This window comes from Marmota flaviventris, chromosome 2, assembly GCF_047511675.1.
Source record: "Marmota flaviventris isolate mMarFla1 chromosome 2, mMarFla1.hap1, whole genome shotgun sequence".
In the NCBI taxonomy this organism is placed as follows: domain Eukaryota; kingdom Metazoa; phylum Chordata; class Mammalia; order Rodentia; family Sciuridae; genus Marmota; species Marmota flaviventris.
The window spans coordinates 150,594,935-150,613,383 of NC_092499.1; the positions used below are offsets into that span (position 1 = coordinate 150,594,935).

The following is an 18,449-nucleotide window of genomic DNA, read 5'->3' on the forward strand; positions in this document are numbered from 1 at the left end:
CCCCAAACCTAGCAATTATTAACTGCAATTCTTCATTAGGTTCTTATTTCATATTACCTTGTGGTGTAAGTTATTTATATTAGAATTTCTAAATCCCTTAATGAATCCACTTTTCTTATATTTCAGTGTATCTATTATTAATTAATGCCAAATGCTACTGGACCACAAGGGCCTCTACTTTTAAATTCAGATCTGATTTATTTTTTGGTCCATGAGTTACTTACAAGTTTGTTTTGAGACTTTCAAGTCTATATGGTACCTTTTTTATATTAGTAATGTTGCCAGAAGCTCAGTCCTTGTCCCTGACGCCAATCCAAAAATGAGGATATGAGTTTGAGAAAAAGGAAAAAGGTTTATTGCTTTGCTAGCAAAGGAGAAACATTGGGGACTCCTGTCCCAAAGGCTGTAATTCTGCCTAGGATGGGGAAGAAAGATAATCCTGTTTCCCCTGAGATTAGGGATGTGGAGAGATAGAGGAGCAGGGAGAGAGGAAGAGAAAGAAACATGTCCATTTTAAAAAATAAGTTGCAGCTGGGCATGTTGGTGCATGCCTGTAATCCCAGTGGCTCTGTAAGGCTGAGGCAGGAGGATTGTGAGTTCAAAGCCAGCCTCAGCAAAAATGATGTGCTAAGCAACTCAGTGAGACTCTGTCTCTAAATAAATAAAATACAAAAAAGGGCTGGGGATGTGGCTCAGTGGTCCAGTGTCCCTTATAAGGTCCTTGCTTAGCATCTGGACGGCCATCTTAAGTGACAGCTGCCATTTCAAAGGAAAAAGTATCACTTTCCGGTCCAAGGGCCTTTCTGAGAAAGGCTCACCACTCCCTCATACCACCACAACCCCTAGCAACCAGCATTAGGACCAGCCTGGCTCTGATTCCTGAGCCTGCCCCAGGAAAGTCCTGGAACTCAAGCCTGTTTTAACTCTTTCCTCTAGAGATGACCTTTATTTGTCAGCTCTGACAAATAAACTCTCATGTGTATCTCTGCCTGGTCTCCATCTTTCATTTCTCGCTTACCAGTCTCTTGTTCCTTGCTTTATCTTCACTCCTGAGCTCAATCCCCAGTACCATGCCCCACCACCCCAGTGCAGTGGCAGAGCAGAAAGGGTTATATTCAAAGCATAAAGTGGGACACTGTTAAAGTAAATTGACTATTATAATTTGAGTCAATTCTTTATATTTTGTGAGACATAATGGCCAAGTTCATGAAGTATTAATAAACATCCTTTGTGTTTAATGAAGATGTTCTATATATTTTCCAACTGTTCTTTATGTATCCATTATATCAAGCTTGTTTATTATATGGATTTCAGTGTTCTTTGCAGTTCTACTGATTTTGTTCTATTTAAAATGGAATTATCAATTTTTCTAGTGAAACAAACCATTTACCAACACTCTGGCTCTTGTAGTAAAAGATAGCTGGTAAATAAAAAGTGAGAATCTTTTCCACTGAGGACCTTGTAATATAAAATAAAATATGGCACCAATTCATGAAAATAACACACATTTTAAACAATTTCAATATCCATGTCAGGACCTTCACATGGAAGGAGTTTCTCCATCCTTTGACTTTATCTGGCCAGGTGGCTTACATTGATTAATGTCAAGTGGGCATAAATGTGCATCAGCTCTGAGTGTCAGCTTCAGGAAGCCTTTAATGTTTACTTCTTGAGACATTGCTAGGTTATCTGGCTTGTCTAAGGAGAGACAGAGACTTGAAAAGCTACCCTAGTTAATCCATAGATCTGCAATGAAATACAGAGCCAGCTGTGAACTAGTTTTTTCCTCTTAAAAACAAAACAAAAAAAACCCCTTCAGTTTTGGGTGGTTTAAGAGGCATGATTGTGGCAATAGCTACTGATAAAGTGACAAAGGTCTCCTTTAGACAAAAGTATATGCAAGAAGGTAGGATTAAGGGTGTGGTAGATAAAGGAGATAAGAGGGAGCAATAAATCAACAGTGTCAGGTTGGGGATATAGCTCAGTTGGTAGAGTATTTGCTTCACATATGCACAAGGCCCTGGGTTCCAGCACCACACACACACACACACAAAAAAAAAATCCCAAAAAATGAGTACTGTGAGGTCTCATTGCTTTTTTTTTTTGCATGCAATACTGAGGATTGAACCCAGGATCTTGTGCGTCTTGTGCGTGCTAGGAAAGTGCTTTACCAATGAGCTACACCTCTACATTTAACTGACATTATTGCAGACCCCCAAGGTGGGCTTTAAATTATGTTAATTATGTACACAAATAAAATGTTTCCTAAGTTAATAATTTTTAGAACCGCAAAATCAGGGCCTTTAATCTTCTAATACAAACACTACAATAAGATAATCTTGAAATAAAAAAAACCACTTACTTTTACTGTTGGGAATCAAGCCCTGAGATGCTTTGCCCCTAAGCCACATCCTAGTCCTTTTTTTTCTTTTTTAAAATATTTTTTCAGTTTAATTGGACACAATACCTTTTTTATTTTTATGTGGTGCTGAGGATCGAACCCAGGGCCTTGCACGTGCTAGGCGAGCACTCTACTACTGAGCCACAACTCCAGCTCTTACCTTTCTTCTTTATCCTAAGCATTTATCTGTCCTTGAGTTTACATCCACCAAAGAAACCATGTAATCCAGACTTTGAACACCAAATAAACAAAGTCATAGTGTCCAGGAGCTGAGGAAAGCATGACTTATCCTGCCACCAGGGAAGCCAAGATTTCCCCTACCACATACTAAAGGTTCCTGTCATATTCCCCTCAGCAATATTTCAAATCAATTTATTTATTTGTATGATATTTACAGATAGGTTTAATTAAAAAGGTCAAAAGATGCTGATTTAGAATCCTAAAGCCTTTAGGAAAATCTGAAAATATAAACAGTTCACAGATAATGGGGATGCCTACCTACAAACACCATTGTCCTGAACTTCCAACTTAAATCTGTCCTTAAACCTCAGTGCAAATACACCACAATGACAAGCAATTCGGCAGCACAGTGAGTGGCCTTTATTTTTTACCATTTGTAAAAAACTGACATTTAGACTTCAAAATTTATAATACAAAATTATGGGCAGCAGTTTAAAACGTTTCAACAATGGTGAGATTCCACTTTGCTGACACAAACAAGGCTATTATTCCATGTTCAAAAAGTAGATTTGTCCCAAGACTGCCTGTTAGTAGACATCCACCACCTTGCTCAGGACCCGTTTGTGACTGTGTCTTCTTCCATCTCTTCTTCACCATCATCAGTGGGCCCTGAAAAAAAAAAAACCCAAAAAAACAAAAGCCACGTCAGTTTGAGAGAATATGTTTGCTTAGTAGGTGAGTGCCCATTCTGTGGCTACTGTATACCCGGCACTGGACTAGGCACAAAAAGACCTGGAGCAGCCCATTTTTAAGGAGCTTACACAGTCCAGGGTCAAACTGTCTTTGGCAGGTACTGGAAGGGATGATCGATTTCCAAGAAAAGGGTCACAAAGGTCACAAAGGGTCCAACTAAAGTCAAAACTATTGCCTCCCATTGTAGTTATTAGTTCATTTTTTTTGTGAAAATAAAAAGGTTATATGCATGTGTTTCATTCTTGCCACTACTATGGGCAAAGAAACTAGAAATACTCAAAAAGCATTTGGGCATTCACTACTTGCCAGATCCTGGTAATAGTCAATGACTTTACTGTCTCCAAGGGAAACATGGCAACAACAACCACTTGGTTCAACAATATATGGCAGATTTTTTGGTCAATATATTAAAAAAAAGGAAATAATGTTTAAGTCTATTGCTTCTACAGTTGAATCCAAATACCAGATTTCTAGATGTAAAACTACAAGAAGGAATGGCTTCGAGAGTGCTACTTGGAAGCCTGGGCCCACTGAGATCTAGCAAATCAAGCAATGGAGCACCATATTCGATGTCTGAACTGTGATTTTGATTATGCTTTAAAATCTAAGATAGCCAAGACTCAACTGAAACATCCCAGGGATGGGACTTGGGGATGGCAGCAAATCAATGCAACAACTCTGACACACTATAGTCACAATACACATTATTTGTTGGCACTGGGGATTAAACCCAGGGGTGCTTCATTACTGAGTCACATCCCTAGTCCTTTTCAAGATAGGGTCTTGCTAAGTTGCTGAGGTTGGTCTCCAACTTGCAATCCTCCTGTCTCACTCAGCCTCTCACCCCCAGTATAATAAGGAGTTTTCTTACTTCCCAATCTGTCATCACCTAAGCTCAAAAGGCTCAACAGATTTCCACCATACATCACACAACCTGCAGCGTCTACGTGGTTCTGTCAGCTCATCAGGCCACATCCTCCCAGAGATGTGAGCCTCATTCACTCTGGCCCTTTCTCAGTTCAAGTGTACCTTTCTACACAGGATTCTGGCAGGGCAGTCTCCTCTGCCTAGAATGTCCTGCTGCCTCTGTCTAATTCAGCAGTTCTTAAACTTTTAGAGTGAGGACTTAAAAATCTTTTGATTATGTCGATTATATCTGTTGATAGGTATCAGAAATTAAAACAACTTTAAAGAATAGTAACTTATTAAAACAGTAAATCAATTACATGTTTATGTTTGCATTTTTATAGAAATGGTATTTTCTACTACAAAACACTCTGTGACATTATTTGGTATTTTCCCATTATTTCTGCCTTAATAACAGTCAACTAGACTCCTGTATTGACTTCAACAGTGCATCTGTTCTAACACGTTTTGACTCAAGGCTATAAAGAAAATTCAGTCACACAAATACTTAGTAAGAAAGTGTCTCACTGAGTTGCTAAGTTGCTGAGGCTGATTTTGAACTCATAATCCTCCTGCCTCAGCCTCTGAACTGCTGGGATTATAGGTGTGTGCCACAGTGCCTGGCTTCTTTCTTTTTTTTTTTAAATTTTGAGAATGATTTTGCTAAGTTGCTCAGGCTGGCCTCAAACCTACAAGTATCTTGTCTTAACCTTCTGAGTAGCTGGGATTACAGGTGTGGACAAGGCCTGACTCTCCCAACAACTTTTAACAGCTTGTACTATTATCATCTCAGATTTAAAGATGAAGGAATATACTTCATATTTGCCCAAGGATAGAGCTGATGAGGCTAATATTTAAGTCTCAGGCTGTTTGGTTCTACGACCTGTGTTCCTAACTACTATATTATATGATAGCCATGCTTCGCCTAATGACAAAGATCCCTTCTGAGAACTTTATAGCTGGGTGATTTTGTTGTTATGTGAATCAGAATAGCACAAAGAGTATACCTGCAAATCTAGATGGTATCACCTATTGTATACCCATTCTATGATGCATAGCCTATTGCTCCTAGGCTAGAAACCTATACAACATGTTACTGTTCTGAATACTACAGGCAACTTTAAAGCAAAGGTAAGTATTTGTGTTATCTATACATAGAAAGGATAAAGTAAAAATACTAAGCATATGAGTTTTCCAGCTCTATTATAATATTATGAGACTACTGCTATGTATGCACTGTCACTGACCAAAACATTATCTGGAGCATGACTATACATATGGGTAAAAGTTCACATAACACCATTCCCTAACCTGATCTGCGCTCTCTTCCAGGTATCTGACCAGACTGCAGCAACCCCTTCAGCCTCTCCACTTCAGCCAGAGTTGATGCATTTGCTATGGCATTCTAGATAGAAGACAGAGGAAAACGGAGATAGACAATTAGTTGCAATAAAGTACCAACCACGCGGAAAACACCTAGAAATTCACAGTATCTTTTCATATGGAATATGATGTAGCTCTGTGTTAGGGGAAGAATTTTATCCGCATACTGAATCAAAAAGCCAATCATATAAATTTTCAAAATTAGTGAAGGGAAACAGGCCTTCTTCTAAGAGAACGAATGATAATTCTACATATCCTAAAATTTAAGATAAATACCTATTGGAATTATATTACTGGGGACTTTAGGAGGCTGTATTATAAAATAAGGATGTTCCACAGAGTATTCAACAGGATCTATTAGCAAATCTTTGAAAGCAAAAATTAAGGCAAGGGCCGAGGCTGGGGCTTAGTGGTGGAGCGCTCGCCTAGCATGTGCAAGGCTCTGGGTTCGATCCTCAGCACCACATAAAAATAAAATAAAGGTATTGTGTCCAACTACAACTAAAAAACCAAAATCTTAAAAAAAAAAAAAAAATTAAGGCAAACCCTGGTAACTATTAAGCATATCAAAGAAATTAACTATTTTAAATGACAAATGCATCCTGGGAAAACAAGAAAGACAGATGCTTCCCACTTTGATTGGCTGATGCAATTAATTCAAGTCAAATAATAACTTTTAGCTAGTTTTTCCTCAACTAGAAATATAGCTGGAGTCTAACAACTATGGAATCTGCAGCATTCAGAACGTGGTTCACTATACCATGGTATATCCTAACCACATCTCAGCTCTCTTCAGTTCTAGAATACCAAAACATTATTACCTTGATTGCTTCTACATCCCCTGGAGATGGCCCACCTTTCTTTTTGTCAGTTGGCAAACCAGCACCTGGATTAAAACTTAGGAAGGAAGAACATAATTGTTAAATCCTGCCCAATGGAAGTTGCTTCTCTTTTACTTTCAAAGGTTTTTGAAAGTAATTCAACCAGTGTAGTATCTTATCTTTGTTAACAAACTGATACAAGAACTCTCTCCTTCAGAAACACCTCCCAATTAATCTTCCTATAGAGAAAACAGGATGTACAAAATTTCCCATTAAGACTGCAAACTGAAATATATTCTCTGCTAACCTGTTAATGTATGGACCATGGATGGCCATAAACTATCAGCACTCAAATTTAATACCACATCAATCACAGTTTTTGACTTAATTTTGAAGGAGGCCAACTGCCAGACAGTGTTTCTGAAGGTGAAGTGGAGTTAAGTTGGATATCCGTATCTTACGTTTTGCTTCTCCTGGCAATATCCTTTGCAAGCTGTGCACCCCGTTTGCCCTTGAACATTTTCTCTGCTTCCTGACGCTCCTACAGCAACACCACACACAGAGTTAATGGAAATAGGAATACCACATGCATTTAGATGCATTCCTCAGAAAACATGGAAGCCAACTCTCCTGAAATACTCTGGGCTGGCAAAAATACCAAAAAGCCAATTTCATTGAAAAGAAGATAGTGGTCTTGCCTTCTCTGGTGAAGCTCCCTGAAGAAAGTTCCCTCTCCTCCTTTTAAGGAGGGATCCCAAAGAACCAGGAAAGGGGAGGAAAGCAAAAACAGAACCACTTCCAATAAGGGGTAAGTCATGCTAATAGTTGCTCAAAAATAGATAAAAATCTTTAGTGGGAACGTATTTAAGCAGATACTCAATGACGTGGTTCTAACATTTTGCCAACTATGGAACAGCAAATGTTAATTTAAAATCCTACCATGAGGAAAAAAAAATCTCACTTAACATTTTCTTTCCCATATTTTAAACTGCAAACTAATGGTAAATTGTACTCAATTAGGAAATTTAAAAAGTCAGTAACAAAAGTATAAAGAAAAACATAAAACTCTATAATGACCTACAATCAAAGAATACTTACTTTTAGTTTTACTTTCTGAAAATCCAGCACTCTGACTTGTGGGACTTTATAAATCACATACAGTCTATAATGCTTCTTATTTGTTACAGGATTTCTTAGAATGCTACAAGAAAAAGAACAACACAATACCAATCTTGTTCATAGGCTAGTGTTTAAGAGATCCATTTGAACAGTGTAATAAATTAAGGACAAAAAATTATTTACATTAAGGAAACATCTATCTATCTATATTTTTTTGCGGGGAGTACCGGGGATTGAACTCAGGGACACTCAACCACTGAGCCACATCCCCAGTCCTATTTTGTATTTTATTTAGAGATAGGGACTGAGTTGTTTAGCACCTCATTTTTTTTTTAAACATTTATTTTTTAGTTATAGGTGGATACAGTATCTTTTTTATTTTTATGTGGTGCTGAGGATTGAACCCAGTGCCTCACACATGCTAGGGGAGCACGCTAGGTGAGCGCTCTACCTCTAAGCCAAAACCCCAGCCCCCTATATTTGTTTTTAAAAGGTACTTTCTGACCGACTGACTGTTTTAGGGTCAAATGTAATTTTAAGTACTTCATTAGTTTCGTTAACACAACAAATAATTTCCATACCTTAGATAAGTCAGTGATTTAAGAGACGCCAAAGGGTCCAGATCACCCTGTAAAAATAAGGAGCACACATTAAGAACACTGATACCATATGCTGTCTATTTTGATATTTTGAAGAAAGTATCCATATTGTCTTTTATTTCTTACTACCCCAGCACCTAGCCCCATACTAGCACATCTCAAATGTTTAAATACTTATAATTCAAGCTTTGTAAAATCTTGGCATTAACTCTGTCAACAGCAGCAGACATACACAAAAAATTGATTTCCTCTGACAATCTCAAAATGGCTACTGAGCAATTATTCTGAAAAGAAAGCAATGCTAAAGCTGATGCAACTTTGGAGCAAGCTATTTACCCAGGGAATCTCAATCCATAATCTTGGTGTAATGTGGTCTTTTTTGGCAAGTACCTCCCCCAAGTGCCTGGGAACAACATATGGTCTTTGCGAAAAGACACCTTTATTCTAGGCCTCCCCAAATCTCTTCAAATAATTTTTCACAAAGTGAACAGAATAGTTAAAAACAAACAAAACCCCCACCAAATTATGGTAAGAAGGCAGGATGGTTTTTGAATCTGCCCAAATTGTCCCATAAACCACAGTTGAATGAGGACAGAAAAACCAAAAACTTATTGTCAATAGTGACAACTAAAGTAGATGAGAAGATATTTCCAATGACCCTACAAGCGAAATAAGTACGGACAACAACTTGAAAGCTTCAAGACTTGTATGTGGGCTGGGTTGTGGCTCAGTGGTAGAGCACTTGCCTCTCATGCATGATACCCTGGGTTGATCCTCACCACCACATAAAATTAAATAAATAAAAATAAAGATAAAAAAAAAAAAAGAGACTTGCACGGTGACATCATTTGTGTAGAAAGAAGCAGAGGGAAGACAAAGAGGCATCTCTTAAACTGGAGAACTCCAAAACAACCAATAGGTACTTAGTTTGAGAACAGTCCAAGGATCTGAACATTCCAATAATGAGTACAAGTCTATGAGAAGGTCTAATGGATTACAGCAATCTAGGCCCTCTAAACACTAACCAGAAATTGTTTCCCTTCCAGAACAAAGCCTTACACTGAGGAAAAAAACTGCTAAAAACAGATCAAAATTTAGTAAACAGGGCTGCCAAGAGGGACAGTAAAAAGAAGTACTGATAAAAACAGGAGAGTGTTTACTTTTGTAGCACATATACGATAACTGGAAGGATATAGGGATTAGCATGGCCCGGACAAGAATGATATACAAAATCTGGAAGAGGTCCATATTAAAACAAGGAACTAACTTCCAAAAGCAAAAGGGAACACAGCCACTTATCAAAAAAGCAAGCATTCATCTTTACTTCACAAACACCACCAGAGGGACCTCTTGAGCTTGATACTGGCATAGCACCACAGATGATCCAAAAAGAAATACAAAACGAGGTTTGTTACACATAAATAAATAAAACACAATGATGATGTATTAATGAGTTTTAAAAAGACTAAATACACAAGAAGTTATGGAATTGCTGAAATGTTTTAGGTCACTATACTGTATTGTTTGGGAAAGTACATGTAAAACTAAGACTGACAGAAATCCAGGCAGGTAGTCAAATCCTCTATCACTGATGTGAGACTTGAACACACCTTTTTCTGTAACTCATAGGAACGGGGTTTTTATCTTTGCAATAAACTTCAAATACAACCATAACTTCTCAAATAGCATTTGCTATGAACATGCATTCTGGGCTAAGTACTTCCGATTTTGGAAAGCACACGACTTCAAGCCAGTCCATTCCTACTATTGGAGTTAAATACCCCTTTGAAAATCTGACAGTTCATTCTAAACAATAAGGAAAATAGAGAAGGCAGACAAAATCTTAGTAATCCAAAATCAAACTATGTAATATGAATTTAAACATTCAGTGTTAATGTGGAAAATTCAGGTTACAAATCAGGATAACTCAATATGAACTCAATTTTGTTAAAAATTAAACATGTAGAACAGATTTTTTTAAAATTACTTTATGTGATATTAGAGATTGAACCCCTGGTGGTCTACTACTGAGCTATATCCCCAGACTATTTCACTTATTTTATTTATTTATTTCGAGCTTGAATTTGTGATTATACTGCCTCAGACTACTGAGATGCTGGGATTATACATGTGTAACAACACACCCAGCCAGAATGGAAATTTTAAGGGCATAAAAAAGGGCCCAAATCATTGTTATCTATAAAGTAAAACTGAAATTTGCCTGTTATCTCATAAGGAAATCAGTTGCAGGCGGATTGTTCATCTAATTCGAAGAGCAAAGCAATAAAGTTTCTAGGATAGAATCATTAATAAAATTTAATGCATGTTAGATATGCAATTTAAAATTTTCTAGTACCTACATTAAAATAGAAAAACAGGAGAGACTAATTAATAATATATTGTTTTACCTATTATCCAAAAAACTATCATTTCAACGTTAGTATTAAAAACCTACTAAGTTTATGTTTTCCTTTTTGGTACTGTGTTTTGAAACCTGGCATGTATTTTATAATTCTGCACATCTCTCTTTTTTTTTTTTTAAAGACAGTGAGAGAGAATTTTTTTTAATATTTATTTTTTAGTTTTTGGCGGACACAACATCCCTGTTTGTTTGTGGTGCTGAGGATCGAACCTGGGCCGCACGCATGCCAGGCTAGCGCGCCACCGCTTGAGCCACATCCCCAGCCCTAGTTCTGCACATCTCAATTCAAAGTATGAACTTGTAGCTACTGGTACCACATGGAACATTGCAATTCTAGAAAACAGTGCAGCAGGTGTTTCTTTATAATCTGGGGAGAAGAAAGGGAAGCTTCAACAGAACATTGGAAGTATTAACAAAAAAAAAAAAAAGAAGAACATTGGAAGTATTAACAATAAAATTGACATAAGAACATTGAAAATACTGGGGCTGGGGTTGTGGCTCAGCAGTACAGCGTTCGCCTGGCATGCGCAAGGCCCTGGGTTTGATCCTCAACACCACATAAAAATAAATAAACAAAATAAAGGTTAAAAAAAAAGAACACTGGAAGTACTAATAATAAAAATTGACATATTAGACTACACTCAATTAGGAACTTTTCCATCAGGATACTTTAACAAAGTCAAAAGGAAAGCCAGGATAGGAAAAGGTATTTGCAACATTTATAGCCCAGGAAGTTTGCCTAGCATATATGAGGCTCTGTGTTCACTCCCTAGAACAGTAACAACAAAAAGGTACCATATAAAAATAAAATAACCCAAAGGTCCAGATTCTGAAATAATTAAGAAAATGATACAAGGAAAAAAAAAAAAAAGACTACGAAATATATATATATATATATTTTGCATGTAGTGTAAAAGAAACTTGTAATACCTTTAACCCTGCCCCTAAATACATTTTCCCCCTGTTCAACTTACCAATTCCACAAGACTATTGTTGGTGAGAATGAGTTCTGTCAGACAGGGCAGAGCCTGATCAAGTCCCTCACCTATACGGCTAAAATAAAAACAGAAAGTCTCTTATTGAAAGTGAAAATTAACAAACTAATAATTTCATTCCTGTCCTTGCTCAGAGGATCTCAGACCTCAAGTTCGAACAACCTTAGAAATCCTTCCATCATGCCCTATCTCACAAAAGAGAAATGAAGCACAAAGAGGAAACCCTGTCTGAGGTCACAAGACCAGTGACAGGAATGGGATGATTTTAGAACCTAAGTCTCCCAAGCCCTCTTTCTAACGCCATACTGTCCAGAAGAACCTAAAAAGGTTGAGAATTCCAGTTAGAATAAACTATTTAGCTTGCTTCATAACTACTTTTTGGTTCAGGAAGCATGGACACACTAGTGACTGCATTCACAGCTCAGGTACAAGATATAATCATTCCACAAGGGAATGGTTAACCCATGAAAACTATTTCTAGCTTAAAAAACAACAACTCAAGACTTTGTACTTCTTTATAAAAACATTATATTTTTTCCCAATAAAATTTGCATAAAGCTGATGAAGGGAGGGTCAAAAAAGATCTCAATTTTAATAAGTTTTATTTTAGAAATTGGTTGTAAAGAAAAACAAACAGTAGAAGGTAAGAGGTACAGATGATTAGTGAAAAATATAACTGGGTTTTGTATATACTTTTAAATATGACTGCTCTGCTTTAGAAACTAAAACATGTATAAAGCAGTATGATGGAAGATTACAAATATACAAACATATAAGATTTCTGAATAGGTACACATAACCTAGATCACTGCCAAAGTAATCTCTGGATCTCAATGGGAAAAGTGTTACTGTTTTGTTGTTGTTAGGAAGAAACATGTAGGTTTAACTGGCAGTATGTATTACAATTTCTTCCAGGTACACCAAAACATTTACTCTAGAGGGGAAAAAAAATATATCACTCTCTTAGCAGACACTTACCATATTCTGTTGTTGTTCACTAATAATGTCTTCAGTCTTCTTAGCAAAGGAAAACCATCCAACTTCCTAATCTCATTGTCAGAAAAATCAATAGCATCAAACTGGTCTAAGGTAGCACCTAGATTTTCAATGACTGGAATTTTATATCCTAAAAATGGAGGGGGGAGAAACCACATAAGAGATTATTAATGTAATGTGATTTGAAAGTTCATTAAAATAGTATCAGTATTTCATGGTAATTACCTCAAAACTTTCATTTATTCAGGAAATAGTTACCTATCCCCTATGCCATGTCAAACACCCTGCAAGGTACTGAAAATAAATGAGGTAAAGTCACAAGCCCCCAGTGCCCTGAAGCTTATGGTCTGGCAGTGGACTTGAAAATGCTGAGAACAAGACTAAGATGATGGGGCTATTCATCCTGGGTAGTCTTGGTAACTAATGTTTATAAGAACATTTACAAGATATTTCACTGTTCTTAGGCTTTAGAGCTAATTAAGCAGTATAAGAAAAACTGACACTTGCTAATTATCAATGTCCAAGCCTTATTCGGAATTTGGGAAGAACAGTTCTCAATCTCTTGCATTCCCACAGGCCATATTCATAGAACTCATCCACACATCCTCATGATATCATGACAGTTTTCCCTTGTGACCTCCTTTAGCTCCAATTCTGAGTTCAAAGTCAACATTTTATACACAACTAGTAAACCACAGTGTGAACAAATTCAACTGATTTGTGTAATTTGGGCATAATTACTGAACTAGGTGCTAAATGCAGAAAAGAAACACAAACCAGGTTAAAGTACAGAGTCGGGAGCGGTAAAGGCTATATCAAAGTAAGTACTGCACCAAAATAAGATACTGCAAGTGGTTCAAATAGTGCCAAGAGTAAAAGTGATGAGATTCTCTTGAATGTGGCCTTTTTTTTTTTTTTTTTTTTTTGAGAAACTTTAATTTCTCCTTCTTGGTCCTGGGAATTGAACCACCGAACCACACACACGCTCAGTCTAAGTTTCTAAAGGTCTCATTATGTTGCCAAGACTGGCACTGAACTTGCTACCCTCCTGTCTCAGTCTCCCAAGTGTCTGGGTTTACAGACGTTTGCCACCATGCCACTGAGAAATTTAAATTTCAACAAAATAAAAAGAACCGGGATTTCCTAAAGGTTAGCAAGGAATATTAGCACAAAGCAGAGGTGGCAGCAGTGGCACTCTGACCTTGGTGTCTCAGACTGTGATCACACATTATTTTACCCCGGAGAAATTGGTCTTTACAATTTTCCAGAGTATCTGATATTACAGGCTTGAGCCAATGCGCTCTTTACACCCTTTCTAAGACCGTATCCTAAAAAACTAACAAGTAGCTACCCGCACTCCCGTTTTTTTGTTTAACTTGTAACCAAACTTCCTTCCTCCCCCAAACGTCATTAACATATCTAATCCACAATATCTATTAACTATTTACAAAGAACCAACATTGTCACCCTGCTCTAGTTACAACTATTAACGAGCCTATTTTCCTGGCTCTAAAACAGCTCAGACTGCGGCACACGCCAGGCAAGGCCTAACAGAGTACTGATCAGGAAGTAATTAAGACGGTCAAGCCTGTGAGTAGGAGCGGGACAACATAAGACTCTGAGGAGCCTAACGGCAAGATCGTTGGGCAACAACGGCAAGAGGCAACCACGACTGGGAGTCCACACTGCAGGCTCGCGGGCCAAGCTCCAGCCACCGCGCACGCGGCCGGGCGCGGACCTCAAGGCCACGCGCTGAGGCCCGGGAGAGCCCTTCCGCTGATCCCGACTCACCCCGGAGGTCCAGCTCGCGGTCCCGTACAGCATTGGTGTACTGCGCCGCTTGCTCGATCAGCTCCGCCGTCAGCTTCACCATCCTGCCGTCTCCCGCTCCTTTTCCGTAGCCGCCCGCCCGCAGCCGCCCGCAGCCGCCCGCCAGCGAGAAGTCCCAGCGTGCACCGCGCTCCGCCGCCAGGCAGCACCAGTCGCAGCCGCCGCGTGCGCGCGCAGCTCGACCACCAGGCCGAAGCAATCGAAAGAACCACATCCACCCTGCGCCCAGCCTCAAAGCACCAGGCGGCCAGGGTCTTGGCGCGAGTGTTGAGAACGTCTCTGAGTTCTTTGCTGGGCATGTTTGGCGTCTGGAGAGTTCCTGATATATAGCATTTGTGGCCAAAAGTTAAGCAAAAAGTGCAAACACCCAAGTGGAGTTTTCTTACACATCACTGCAGCTTGAGGTGGGAGGGAAAGCTGACCGTCCTCTCTCCAACCGGGAGAAGCGAGGACCTGTAGGAATTAGCGAATGGTCCCGGACTTCAAATTCCTGTCCTGGGCTTAGGTTGTGGACCTCTGGCTGCAACGTGAGGACCGCGGCCAGGTCACACGTTTCGGGCAGCTGCTGGGACCGCCCCACCGCCCCGCACATCCGAGCTGGCACCCGCGACGCTCGGGTTTGCCGAGAGACTTGCGATCTGTAGACATTTAAACATCCACACTGAAGAAGGACACACAGCAAAGTGTGCACGACAGAAGTCGACCACGTGACGAAGCATACACCCACGTTGTCGCCAGTAGGGTCCAACCCCCCCCCCCACACACACACACACTATTCTACACTATTCTGAAAGCCTTATCGGTTCCCAAAGGCAACCGCGAACCTAACACCACATATTAGTTTCATTTGCTTTTACTATAAATAAAATCATGAAGTATGTTTTTATTTGTCTGTTTCTTTGATATTATGTCTGGAATCCACCTGAGTCGCATATAGAGAAGGCTGGTTTTATTTCACTGCTGTAAAGAATATTTATCATAATGTAATTTAACCATTCTTCTGTTGATGGACATTAGTGTTGTTTCCAATTTCGTGTTTTCTGAATAATGCTGCTGTGAATTTTCTGGTACGTGGATCTGATGCACTTGTGTATGAGTTTCTCCCCTCCATGGAATTGCTGGGACATAGTGTATGGTAGCCCCAGAAGGTAAAGCCTAACAGATGCTAAAAGGATGAAATAATTTACACATTCTAGTGATGTGTACGAGAATTTATGGCTTCCATCCTTAGCCTCCTTGGCATTCCCAGCCTGTAATTTTAGTGATTCTGATGTTGGCTGCATAGAAGTATAGTACTATTGCTTTAGTTTGCTTTTCTTTTAATATCTAATGAAGGCTGAGAACCCTCCTGTGTGTTCTGATATAGTCTTTTATCAGGTGCCCATAAAAGACTGTGAATTTTCTTAATATTTTAGATATGAACACACTCAGTGGCTTCCCTTTTCTCCCAATGATATTTGATGATTAGAAGTTCTTATTTTTTATGTAGTCCAATTTATCAGTTCCTTTAGGGTTAGTGAATAGTGTATGTATATGTGTGTTTGTCTTTAAGAAATCTTCCCTTACCTTAACATATTTTTCTACTAAAGGATTATCTACTAAAGGATTGTTTTATCTTTCCCACTTAGGTTTCCAGTCCATTTGGAGTTGATTATTTTTTGACTTTTTATTTAAGTATGGTATACAAACAAAAGAGTACAAACTGAACACAACCAAGCAATGGACAGTGCCACAATCCAGAAACCCTTCTTTTGTCTTTACCACCCCTGCCCCAAGAGTAAACATTATCCCGACATGTTGTATAGATTGATTTCACCTAGTTTTGCATTTATGAAAATGAAATTGTACCTTACTATCTTCTTGATATTATGTTTGTAGGCAGATGTAGTTCTTTTATTCTCGTTGTTATATAGTATTTCATTGTGTAAATATTCCACGATCTATCCATTCTGTTGATGAACATTTGGTTATTTCCATTTTGGAGCTATTAGAACGTACCCATGAATGTTACAAAAATACATATCTTTAAGGAAACATACACTAATGTATATGGCAGAATGGAATTGCAGGGTCATGAAATTTATTTTAGTTCAGCTTAAGAAGATGCTATTAGTGTTCCATAGCGGTTGTACTGATTTAAACTCCTTGGTAACTTTTGGCATTGTGTGTCTTCTTAATTTTAGCCATTCTAGTAGGTAGGTAGTGGTATAGTGTTGAGGTTCTAATTGTATTTCCCTCATTGATACCACAGTTAAGAACTTTCTCTTTTTACATGTTTATTGTTATTTAGTGAAGTCTATTTTGATGTTTTACCTTTTTTTCTTCCTATTTGGATATCTTTTTATTTATTTTTTTTCTTGTAGGATCTCTATTAGCCTTTTGGATGTGAGTCCATAAGAGTCCTTATGAGATATGTGAATAGTGAATAACTTCCCTAGTCTGTGGCTTATCTTTTCATTTTAAATTGTGAATATTAGGTGCTAATTTTAATAGATTTATGAACTTTTCCCTATAAGGCTAATTTGGGGGGTGGGGTGGTACCAGGAATTGATCCCAATGGAGCTTAACTATTGAGCCACATCCCCAGCCATTTTTTATTTTGAGACAGGTTCTTGCTGAGTTGCTTAGGGCCTTACTAAGTTGCTGAGGCTGGCTTTGTTTTTATTTTATTTTAAAATTTCTTCTAACTAGTTATACATGACAGTAGAATGCATTTTGACACATGGTACACAAATCAAGCACAACTTCTTTCTCTGGCTGAACATGGTGCAGAGTCACACCAGTAGTGTAATTATAAATGTATATAGGGTAATAATGTCCATCTCAATCCACTGTCCTTCCCAATCCTACACCCCTCCCCTCCCTTAAATCCCCTCTGCATAATCCAAAGTTCCTTCATTCTTCCCTACCCCCTCCCCAATTATGGATTAACATCCACTTATCAGAGAAGAAATTTGGCCTTTGGTTTTTTGGGTTTGGCTTATTTCAGCTTAGCATGATATTCTCCAGCTCCATCCATTTACCTGGAAATGCCATAATTTCATTCTTCTTTAAGGCTGAGTAATATTCCATTGTGTATATTTACCACATTTTCTTTATCCACTTACCTGTTGAAGGGCATCTAGGTTTGTTCCATAGTTTAGCTACAGTGTGGGGTCTGGCTTTGAATGAGTAATTCTCCTGCCTCAGTCTCTTGAGCCACTGGAATTACAGGTGTTTGCCACTGCTCTCAGCTATATATGGCTAAATTTGTTAAGTTTTGTTTGTGGGGCTGGGTATTGAAACCAGGGCATGGCACATGCTAGGCATGTCACATGCTCTACCACTGAGCTATAGCTCCAGCTCCTAATTTTTTTTTAATGTTCTTTAAGAATTCTTTGACTCTCTTCAAATTGTGAATATTTTCTTCAAAAAGCTTTATTGTTTCAATTTTCACATTCGGATCTGCAGTCAGCCTGGAATCAATTTTGTGAACACTCCAACGTAGGTATCAAGGTATGTTTTTTCCCCATATTGGTATTCAGTTGATCCAGTACCATTTATAGAAAAGACCATCCTTCCATCACTGCTCTGTGATGTCATAAATTAGTTGTGCAAACATAAGATTCTGCCTCTGGATGCTTTGCTCTTGGTGTTCAGTCAACTGTCCTTGCATAATATCATAGTTTTATTTTATTTTATTTTTGGGACTAGGGATTGAACTCAGGGGCACTCAACCACTGAGCCACATCCCCTGTCCTATTTTGTATTTTATTTAGAGACAAGTTCTCACTGAGTTGCTTAGTGCCTTGCATTGCTGAGGTTGACTTTGAACTTGCAATCCTCCTGTCTCAGCCTCCTGAGCTGCTGGGATTACAGGCATGCACCACTGTGTCTGGCTAATATCATAGTTTTATAATATAAGCTTTATATTTTAAAAATTGGAGACTTTTATGATTTTGTTTTTTTTAAGAGAGAGAGAGAATTTTAATATTCATTTTTTAGTTTTAGTCAGACACAACATCTTTGTTTGTATGTGGTGCTGAGGATCGAACCCGGGCCGCA

The 18,449-nt window shown here is 38.4% G+C and overlaps 1 protein-coding gene and 1 non-coding gene across 2 annotated transcripts; one reads left to right on the forward strand and one right to left on the reverse strand.

Annotated features, from left to right (window-relative positions):
* Window positions 1-2,978: 2,978 nt before the first annotated feature.
* Window positions 2,979-14,516, reverse strand: Snrpa1 (small nuclear ribonucleoprotein polypeptide A'). The gene is made up of 9 exons (XM_027921658.2): window positions 14,367-14,516; window positions 12,558-12,705; window positions 11,559-11,637; window positions 8,145-8,191; window positions 7,543-7,645; window positions 6,906-6,985; window positions 6,445-6,520; window positions 5,552-5,645; window positions 2,979-3,250 (listed from the first exon to the last, which is right to left on the reverse strand). The coding sequence occupies exons 1-9, from the start codon at window positions 14,446-14,448 to the stop codon at window positions 3,192-3,194; spliced, it is 768 nt and encodes a 255-aa protein (XP_027777459.1). The 5' UTR covers window positions 14,449-14,516; the 3' UTR covers window positions 2,979-3,191.
* On the forward strand, window positions 9,315-9,416 carry LOC114081304 (U6 spliceosomal RNA). The gene has a single exon (XR_003580772.1). It is a non-coding gene; the product is annotated as a U6 spliceosomal RNA (small nuclear RNA).
* Window positions 14,517-18,449: the final 3,933 nt, after the last annotated feature.